Source organism: Zingiber officinale, chromosome 11B (genome assembly GCF_018446385.1).
Source record: "Zingiber officinale cultivar Zhangliang chromosome 11B, Zo_v1.1, whole genome shotgun sequence".
Taxonomy (NCBI): Eukaryota; Viridiplantae; Streptophyta; class Magnoliopsida; order Zingiberales; family Zingiberaceae; genus Zingiber; species Zingiber officinale.
In genome coordinates, this window is record NC_056007.1 from 18,940,906 (window position 1) to 18,951,432 (window position 10,527).

General features: G+C 37.9%; 1 protein-coding gene across 1 annotated transcript; it reads left to right on the forward strand.

The window, feature by feature from the left end:
• Positions 1–488: 488 nt before the first annotated feature.
• LOC122034291 (UDP-N-acetylglucosamine transporter ROCK1-like) lies at positions 489–6,043 on the forward strand. The gene is made up of 7 exons (XM_042593478.1): positions 489–707; positions 1,050–1,098; positions 1,186–1,412; positions 2,531–2,729; positions 2,800–2,943; positions 5,548–5,622; positions 5,705–6,043. The coding sequence occupies exons 1-7, from the start codon at positions 571–573 to the stop codon at positions 5,864–5,866; spliced, it is 993 nt and encodes a 330-aa protein (XP_042449412.1). The 5' UTR covers positions 489–570; the 3' UTR covers positions 5,867–6,043.
• The last annotated feature ends 4,484 nt before the right edge of the window (positions 6,044–10,527 follow it).

The window sequence follows — 10,527 nt, forward strand, 5'->3', positions numbered from 1 at the left end:
GAGCTCCAGTTATAATGAATTTATGAGAATTTTTCCTCCAAATGAGACACGTAACTAAAAAATGCTGGACTCCTGATTGCCCACTGTAAGCGTTTCCCGATTTATCCTAATGATCGATCAAAAATTTTCATGAAACTGAATTGATCATCCCAGATTTGAGGTTATCAGTCTGATTATTATTATTATTATTATTATTATTATTATTTTGAAAGGCCAGCCTCTGATTCGTTGGGTATTAGGTCAGAGTTGCGAATTCGATTTTTCGGTTCAACGGTTTCAAATTCGGTCGGACGGGCGTTCAACGAACCAAGACGTTTGTCATAAAGTATTTCCGCGGCTCCGCCCGCCCACAGTCTACCCAATATCTCACCGAGGTCTCACGAGACGCGCACACAGCGAGCGAGTGGTTGGTGGGCGCCCACCCTTTGCAGTGGCCCGCAGTGTTAGTGGATCCCACAGATACCTTGCCTCTTCTCCGTAGTGGGTCTGCGTCTCCCTTTTTGACCGTCGCCTTCGTTTTGGAACAAGCCAAAGCGTCGGGCTTCTTCTTCTTCTTCTTCAGCGCTCCCGATGGCTACCGCCGGTGCTCCGGTGAAGAGAAAGGCCCCGACGAGTTCCGATGCCACAAGCGCGAGAGTGTGGCTTTACCTCGCACTCCTCACCCTCCAGTACGGCGCGCAACCGCTCCTCTCCAAACGCTTTACCGGGTTGAGATCTCGACCTCTTCTGATTCTCCAATGATTCCTCTCTATCTATTCCGATGCTTTCAGTCCAAATCCTGTCCGTCGTTTCTTAATCTTTAGGGTATCAGATTGCTTGGTAATGCTGCATATGATCGGTTCCCTTTTTCTCTATTTGGGGGAGATTAACGCAACTAGGGATGAATTATCTCTTTCAATATCCAAGCAGTGCTATCATATTCTTTTTAAGACATATGTTTAGTCAATATTATTAATTATACATGTTCGTTTAGTTGCTGCATGGAAAATGTTCAAGGATTTAATGTCAAGTAACTCTTTTTCTTATTATCTTATAATTTGCTCCTGCAGAAAAGATGTTATTGTTACTTCATCTGTACTATCATGTGAGCTGGCGAAGGTGATTCATGGTTCTAGTTTTATTTTTGCATTTTTCTGAATTATGTATCTGTAGCTGTTTGAAATGTAAAGTTTGCACTTTTGGTAGGTTATTTGTGCTATTCTTCTTTTAGCAAAAGGAGGTAATTTGAAGAAGCAATTTAAGCAGTGGAGGTTGGTTAATGCATTGACTGCATCTGGCCTTCCAGCAGCCATTTATGCATTGCAGAATAGCTTGTTGCAGATATCATACAAGAATCTTGATTCACTGACGTTTTCAATCCTTAACCAGACAAAGCTACTTTTCACAGCCTTTTTTACTTACCTTATTTTGGGGTAGGTAGTTTGGTATTACAAATCTTCTAGTATCTGTGTTCCTTTTCTAAGTTCTTCTCATTTTTTTTTAACTTTTAACTTGTTTTTATCCAACTGATATCTGCTACAAACATATCTAAGTGGACCTATATGAATAAAACTGCCAATTTTTAAAATTCCAACTTGTGTTTGATCCTTCAAAGTTTCCACTCATTAAAGCTGCAGGAACTGCACATGTTCCAACTTTGTTCTTTAAATTCCATGATTCTGTTATTAGTAGGGAAGTGTTGGTTTGCCGACTTGATAAATTAAATTTATGATTCAATAAATTCTAGCTTTTACATTCTAGGATTATCCAGAATTGTATTTCATTGGGCTGACATTATTCCTACCATCCAGATGAAGCCACATGTTTGATCCAAATTTATACTTCAAATAAGACCCAATTGCTGTAGTTGTTTTGAATGGTTATAGCCTTGTAGGTTTTGTTTTTCTAGAAATGCACAAAGTGAATTTTAACAATGTATACATAGGTTGATTTTGCATAAAATAGTTACTCATGCTTCCATACCCTGGAGAGTAGGTTTGTGAAATGCAACCTGAGTATCTTGAATTTAGATTGCAGGATCAGATCAATCCCTTTCAAACTCATTGCAGGATCAGATCAACCCCTTTCCAAGGTCTCATGTGCTTATATTGCATTCAAATCCATGATTGGAGCTTTTTACCCTTGCCATATTCCAATGTGCTGAGCTTTCTGTTCTAGTTGTTTAATAACTTTGTTTGGTGGTAAGTTATTGCTCACTTTGAGCACATGGAGAAATACTGTACGTACTAGTTTGACAAACTGTTTCATGTGAAGTTTATGTTGTTCTATTTGCAAAAGTGAATTTGCATTTCAAAAATTAAATATTTATTGTAAACAGAGTTCGCCTAGCATGACGAGGAAAGTTATTCTGTCATTTGTCTAACTGCTAGAGGATTTATAAGAAAGATAGCATAATAAACATCATTATGCTACATAATCTCAACCTAAGAGACAAATGGAAATAACTTGGATTCTGATTGTATATTTCAGTATGAAACAATTCTCCACAAGAAAACTAACATGACCTGTGATCACTGATATCAATTTATAGGCACAAACAATCACAACGGCAATTTGGAGCTCTTATGTTGTTAGTTGTTGCTGCCACTCTTTTGAGCATTGGCGCGAGTTCTGGCAAGGGTTCCAATAGCAGTGATTCTGATCTGGTTTTGCTTTATGGAATTATTCCTGTCATGGTCGCTTCTGTTCTTTCTGGCTTGGCTTCTGCTTTGTGCCAGTGGGCATCTCAGGTTAGTTCTTAATTGTATTTGTCTTGTTATTTTTTCTTAATCTGCCAATGCCACTTTGCTTTGTTTACAGGTGAAGAAACACACATCCTATTTAATGACAATAGAAATGTCATTTGTTGGCATTTTCTGCATGTTGGCAAGTACTTTTAAGTCTCCTGATGGTGAGTTGATAAGAAAATACGGATTTTTTCATGGTTGGACAGTGTGGACTTGGGTAAGATCCAATTTTTTTTCTCTCCATTTTTTCACTCCTTTTTGTATTATATATTTTCTTACTCCTTTTTGTATTTGGCTATTTTCTTACTCCTTTCCCGCACGGCGGGAGCTTTGTGTACCGGACTGTCTTTTTTTTTTTGTATTTAGCTAATAATTACAAACTATGTTTTATCAGACACTCTTCCGAACATCGATCTAATTCACTAAATAGAATTTAAGAATATTTTGAATTCCAAGGAAACTTTTTTTTTTTTTTGACAATTTTCATTTGTTTTATGTCTTATAGTCATAAACAGTGACATTACCTCGCTTGGAATTCTTAAACTGGTTGTGATAAGCTTTGGTGCAGGCATTGAGATTTGTGTACCTTGGATAATTTCTCTGAACAAAGTAATGTCACTTGTGGAGCTGTTTGAATTTCTATTATACATGATAGATTTGTTCTTAAATCTTAAAACCCATCATTTTTATAGGTTGAAATTGCTGATTGGCCATTTGTTTGCATGTTTTATTGGCTCCCTTTGCTTGATTTCGCTAATTTTAAACATTCTATTTTAGTTTATTGAAATGTGGTTATTGATTCACTTTTTGCACAGAGATATTTCTGATTTGAATGTGTTAAAGCTTTAGTATGTTTTGCATTGAAGAATTTTATTAAATTCTTTTTTTTTGTTGTTTTTGCTTGTGACTTGTAAATTTGAACTGAGTAGGATAACAGATTGTGATGGCAATTCTTGATAGGAAATTCTTCAGTTTACTTTTTTGCAAGAAATGGATTAGGGACTATTGCATGTTCTATTCCATGAACAGAATGTGTTTGAAATTCTTAGTGGTTCAGAGCTACATACAATGGAATCAATTGAATATGATTAAGCTGGAAATAGCAATTAGCTCATTTTCCTCCAATGTCATATATTTTAGCAAATATATTGATGATCAGTATTAAATTTAAGCTTGTTTAACTCAATCCAAATTGAATTTCAGAAATTTTGAATGATCTCCCAATGGAAAGAACTTGTGGTTCATTTTAGAAACAATAAGATGAGAGAAGTATTTTAATATTTATTGTCAAGGCAATTAAACAAGTTTTAATGCTAAAAACATATGATTTAATTTTCCCTGTCTCTCTTTAGTGAATTACCATTTCAGAATTTTTATTTTCTGGTAACCTAGTTTTTGTATAGGACACGTACTTAAACGACCAATAAATGCTTTACAAATATACAAATCAAATGAGGAAGAGTGATTAAAATAGACTTGGTAACAGAAAAATAAAATAAAATTTATTTAAATATAAATGATAATATAATAGAGTATAGAATCCAATGGCTTAAAAGGATCATCCCACCTAATTGGATAAGATTTGGTTCTTGTTGTTATTGTAGTATCCTAGATTTCCTATAGTTCCCTGCTATAGGTTTCTCTTCTAACTCCTCTTTCTCATTATTCACCTGTTGGCTTTTAGTTTAGAGAACGATTGAACTTCAAATCTTTATTAACAACTCTTGGTGAATTAATGGCACTGCCCTTGTATTCATAGAGTACAATGTGACTCACTACTCAGGGCTTTTTTTTTCTGTAAAACTGATCGTCCAGTGATAATCATTGAGCAAAAGTTGGTAATAATGAAATTAATAAAATAGAAATAATGGTTCTAGTTTTTGTATAGGGCATTTTCATAGACGATCAATAAATACTCTATTAGGTGATATGAAACTATGATAAATATACAAATCAAATGAGAAAGAGGGAGATTAAAAAAGACTTGGTTAGCAACAGTATAATAAGATAAAATTTATTTAAATATAAATGATAATATAGTAGGGGATAGAGTCCAATGACGAAGAAGGATACATATAGCCGATCCCACTTAATGGGATAAGACTTGGTTGTTGTTGTATCCTAGTATTTGTATAGTTCCCAGCTATAGGTTTCTCTTCTAACTCCTCTTTCACATTATTCACCTGTTGGCTTTTAGTTTAGAGAAAGATTGAGCTTCAAATCTTTATTAACAACTCTTGGTGAATTAATGGCACTGCCCTTGTATTCATAGAGTACACTGTGACTCACTAGTCAGATTTTTTTTTCTGTAAAACTGATCTTCCAGTGATAATCATTGAGCAAAGGTTGGTAATAATGAAATTAATAAAATATAAATAATGGTTTCTTTTACTGAATAATGTGAGAATCATTTTAACCATCTACTGTTTAGCCGTAGACGTTTGATACTAATTATTTGAGAATTCTAGTACATCTTCATTATATTAATTACTCTGTTGTAGTCTACACAGCAATGGTCTATATCAACTTAACAAGATTATTTATCTGGAAACATGTTGGCATTTCATGTTCATGCCTAATTAGAGTGCTGAAGGCTTCAATATAATGAGAGCGATTTTCACCATTGCCTACCACTTGAATCTAGAGAAAGTTTTGCAACACATCGACATATGTGATCTTGTTTTGTCATCCTAAAATTTAACAAGCTTTAGTCAGTAGTAGATATGCCCGAGAGATACCATTTGAGACCTTTTATTTAATGGCATAACACAAGTTTATTCTTTTTAGAAATTGTTTGAGGCAGTGTATGTGTTCTTACCAGATACCAGTAGTGATGAATGCTGTTGGAGGGATTCTCGTGGGACTTGTCACTGCTCACGCCGGAGGTGTTAAAAAGGCGAGTAGAGAAGATTATCAGTGAGTAGAAGTCATCTTGTTCTAGTGTTCTTCTAACGCTGGTATTCTTGTCCTTGATCCAGGGCTTCGTCATCGTATCTGCATTGCTTGTAACTGCATTGCTGCAGTTTATTTTTGACGGGGAGCCGCCCTCGGTGCACTGCCTTGTGGCTCTACCTCTTGTCATTAGTAGCATTGTCATATACCAGAAGTATCCATATGTTGCGAGAAAGAAGGAAGATTGAGCAAAGAAGTCATTCTAATTCCACAAAAACATGGTATCTTTGTTACACCTTTGAATTTGCTAACCGTCTCTTGTACCAGTAGGTAGCTTTGGTATCGAAACAACTTTCTGCAACTGCAACTGGAAATTGTAGACATGCCGATAATTGTGCAAATTTTATGCCCTAGATTTTTTTCTACCTCGATCGCCCTCATCACTTTTTGAATGCCCTAAAATTATGAGACACTTCATTGTTTTACTTGGATGAATAAATACTGAGCTGGTTATCTCTGTTGACCTGTTTGAGTATCTCCATGTGAGTGTATGTCAATCAAAGTGAAATGAAAAAGTCATTTATAAGATTGCTAACAATTAATCTCAGTGAAAAGTCAAAGCATAAAATATTCACCATAATTATCCTTGTCAAACTGCACATGTCTTTAGCTAATTGAACTTGACTAAAAACCCCCGAAATGCTAGTAAATTCCATGCTTATAGTGATTAATTGAGGCGAAGGACTACTGGAAATTGAAGGAAAATAATTTGCAAGGTTTTTCTTTCCAACATGATCTAAATGTGCACGAGTCTGAACTACCGCCAAAACGAAACAAAATTTATTGTCTCTTCCAGAAAGAATGGAATCTTCATGGCACATGTTTTCGGAAAACGAATCAACATACATTTGTCTGACCTATTTGAATGCGCAGATAACACCCGAGTATTATCGTATTGCATGGAATTAGCTACACGTATCCTTATAAGTCATTAAATTTTATCCTTTATTATATTATTATTTATATTTAAATAAATTTTATCTTAATTTATTATTACTAACCAAATTTATTTTATCTTCCTCTTTAATTTTTTTATTCCTCCTTTAATATAAATATTTAAAATTTAAAATATCTCTCTTACACCTAACTTATTATCTTAGAATCAATCATCCTTAATTATCACTAGCTGGTTGTTAATGAAAGCACAGGCGTCCCCATGCATCAAGGGTTCAAAACTCAAGGAGCACAAGAAATTTATCTCCTGCATTTGAACCATTGGAACTGTTGGGTCATTGTATGGACTGTCATTTGCTCTTTCAGATTTATCTTAGTGGTCACTCACCTCCATGATTAGTTGAATCGCAAGACTTAGATACCTAGATTATCAAAAAAAAAAAAAATCAACTCATAATAAACATTTTTGCCCTCGCATCTTTCGTCTTATATTTTTTATCATGAAACTCTTACAGTTTCTTAGTTATTCTTTTTGTATTATACACAATGTACAACTACTCGACAAGACAGTTAACGATATAATTTCGGCATAGAAATTTTGAATGGTTTCATGCTTCCCCTATATTATGATTTGAACATCAATGACATCCGTTGTTAACTTGGGAGGCTCCTCCTGTTGAAGAACTTGGGTTGGCGAGGGAATGATACGGAGCTTGAACAAGAACAATGAATAAGAATTAAATCTAAGGCATGTAAACACTTTTCTTAAAGAGTTTATTACCCCCACTATCTTGCTAGACCAGATTATAATGTGCAATCTCTTCTAAGATACAATAGATTATCAAACAACAAAATAGCAAGTTCTTTGGTTGTTTGTATAAGAATGTAGAATGATTGTAGTTAGTTTAATTTGGCCAAAGACACTTATTTATAGAGTTCTTAGACTTAACAACTGTTGTTCCAATGTTCAGACATTAAACAATCACGTTGGTTTACAAAGAAACACAATTGTTTGCTCAAAATTGGAATTTGTATTTTTTTTTTTTAGAAAATAGTGCAATGCTACAACGTTGGCTTTAACACTGCAACAGTGTACTGAAAACGTTGCACTTGCTCTATGAACATTGCAATGTTTTAAAGCTAATTCCAATTTGACTGTTGCTGGCCAGCCTTTGTAACACTGCATCCAAACCGGCTATTCCTTAGTAACGCTGTAGCATGACTTCCAACGCTGTAGCATTACACTGTAACTTTCAAACTTGTTTTGATGTCTTTTAACTGTTACAATGCAAACTTAACTTCAACATTCCCCCACTTAGTTTGCAATGTAACTCTAAACTAATACTTATTGATATCACACATAAAAGAAAGCGATTTCCATCTTAAACTCGACGAGTTTGATCTGTTAGAATCTCTTCGTACGGCTAGAGAGGGGGGGTGTGAATAGCCGACCCCAATTGCTCGCGTTTATTTCTACAAACTAGGGTTAGCGCAGCGGAAACTAAATGCAGAAAGAAAACAGGAGAAGAAATCAAACCTCTACGCAAGGATGTAACGAGGTTCGGAGATGAAACTCCTACTCCTCGGCGTGTCCGTAAGGTGGACGAAGCCTATCAATCCGTCGGTGGATGAGTCCCCGGAAAACCGGCTAAATCAAACTCCTTGTGGGTGGAGAAACCTCGCCACAATCACTTGCAACAGCAAGCTAAGAGTACAAGAGAATAGCAAGAACAAAATACAACAAGAATGTAAACACAGTAGCTTGCCTTCTCGTCGACTGGGGTCCCGGATGAAGTAGCAACTTCACGGACAGATGCAACAAGCAACTCAGCAGCAGCTGATCCAGTCGTGGAATGAAGCTCACGCGAAGCTTCGACAAGGAAGAGCTCAACAAAGCTCAAGCACTTCGCAATAGGAAGGAAGAAGAAGAAGATTAATCGCAGCAGCACCCCTTTATACCGCGAAGAAGACACAAGAACTAGCTGTTGCTACGCAACGGCTAGACTGACCGATCAGCTTCACCGATCGGTTCTGTTTGCCTCGATCGGTCGCGGGACCGATCAGGCCCTAGCCGATCGGTCCCCGGACCGATCAGAAGGCTTCACAGAGTTGCCCAACTCTCTGTAACTGATCGGTCCCCGGACCGATCATTCCTGATCGGTCCCGGACCGATCAGTCCATGCCGATCGGTCCCCAGCCATCAGGAAGCCCACCTGTTTGTTATCGATAGGTCACCGCACCGATCGACACACAACGATATCGGATCGTCTGCAGATCGATCCGAGCTTGGTTTTGCCCAAACCAAGTCCCAAACCTTCCAAACCAATATCCGTCAACCTTGACCTATTGGTACTTCATCCCTAGCATCTGGTCACCTTGACCTGCTAGAATTCTCGCCAATTGTCCGGTCAATCCTTTGACCTACTTGGACTTTCCTCAACACCGGATGTCCGATCATCCTTGATCTATCTGGATTTTCCTGCCCGACTTCACTCACCGGACTTTCCACCGGCTTCACTCACCAGGATTTCCACACCGCCTAACATCCCAGTTAGGACTTTCTCACCGCCTGGCTTCACTCACCAGACTTTCCAACCGCCTAACATCCCGCTTAGGACTTTCCCACCGCCTTCACTCACGGGACTTTTCCACACTGCCTAACATCCCAGTTAGGACTTTCCCACTGCCTGGTTTCACTCACCAGGACTTTCTACCTACCTAACATCCCAGTTAGGTCTTTCCCTCGTGCCAAGCTCCATGCTTGGACTTCTCCGTGCCAAGTCTCCATATTTGGACTTTTCCAGTGTCAAGTCTCCATACTTGGACTTTTCCCGTGCCAAGTCTCCACACTTGGACTTCTCGCGTGCCAAGCTCCCTGCTTGGACTTTTCCAGTGCCAAGTCTCCATACTTGGACTTTTCGCGTGCCAAGCTCCCTGCTTGGACTTTTCCCGAATCAGGTCAACCAGGTCAACCTTGACCTAAGGTTGCACCTACAATCTCCCAAACACCTATTCTTGTCAAACATCAAGAGAACTCTCTCACGAGTGTCAAACATCAACATGCAACTCAACTAGGTCAACCTTGACCTAAGGTTGCACCGACAATCTTCCCAAGTCAAACATCAAAATACAACTCGAGTCAAGTCACCTCATGTCGGGTCAACCAGGTCAACCTTGACCTAAGGTTGCACCAACAATCTCCCCCTTTTTGATGTTTGACAAAACCCATAATCAAGTTAGGTTAACCCGATAACCTAACTTAGGTTTTCTTGAACATTCTCTGGACATTCTCCCCTTAGGTTAACCCGATAACCTAACTTGGGTTCTCCAATAATTCTCCCCCTTTTTGACACACATCAAAAAGAATTCTAATGTTCTTCCTCAAGCATTCCTTGACATTCTTTCCCTAGCTTGGGTTCTCCAATTATTCTCCAATGAACACTCTCCCCTTTTTGACACACATCAAAAAGAAAAAGGAGGGTATCAAGGTCAAGAGTTTCTTCCTAATGAAAGTCCCATACCTTTCATTGAAACTCTTAATTTCCCCCTTGACACTCAACAATCAACTTAGTGATAGTCCCATATCACTAATCCTCAAAAGTCTTAAGGAGTAAAAACTCCCCCTAAAAGTCAACTCCCCCTTGACTAATAGGTAAAACTCCCCCTAAAGGTTAACTCCCCCTTGACCATTGCACCAACAATGTCTTGGTGAGTTTCAACCCTTTAGAAATCCAAAACACTAACTCCCAGCTGAAATTTCAGACAAAACAGTCGAAAAATCAGCATTTGGCACGCCCTGATCGGTCACCAGACTGATCGTCACAGTGACCGATCCAGCATCCCCTGGACCGATCAGGCAACCTCCTGATCGGTCCACAAGTCTGATATCAGATTTCTGATTTCTTCTCCCGAAATTCAGAAACCTCTAGAAAATCACAGAAAATTTCAAAAATTA

Coding starts and splice junctions, on each gene's coding strand:
- LOC122034291 (XM_042593478.1), top strand. CDS start 571: ATGGCTACCGCCGGTGCTCCGGTGAAGAGAAAGGCCCCGACGAGTTCC. Junction 1,413..2,530: donor TTTACTTACCTTATTTTGGG/GTAGGTAGTTTG, acceptor ATCAATTTATAG/GCACAAACAATCACAACGGC. Junction 5,623..5,704: donor ACGCCGGAGGTGTTAAAAAG/GCGAGTAGAGAA, acceptor TCCTTGATCCAG/GGCTTCGTCATCGTATCTGC.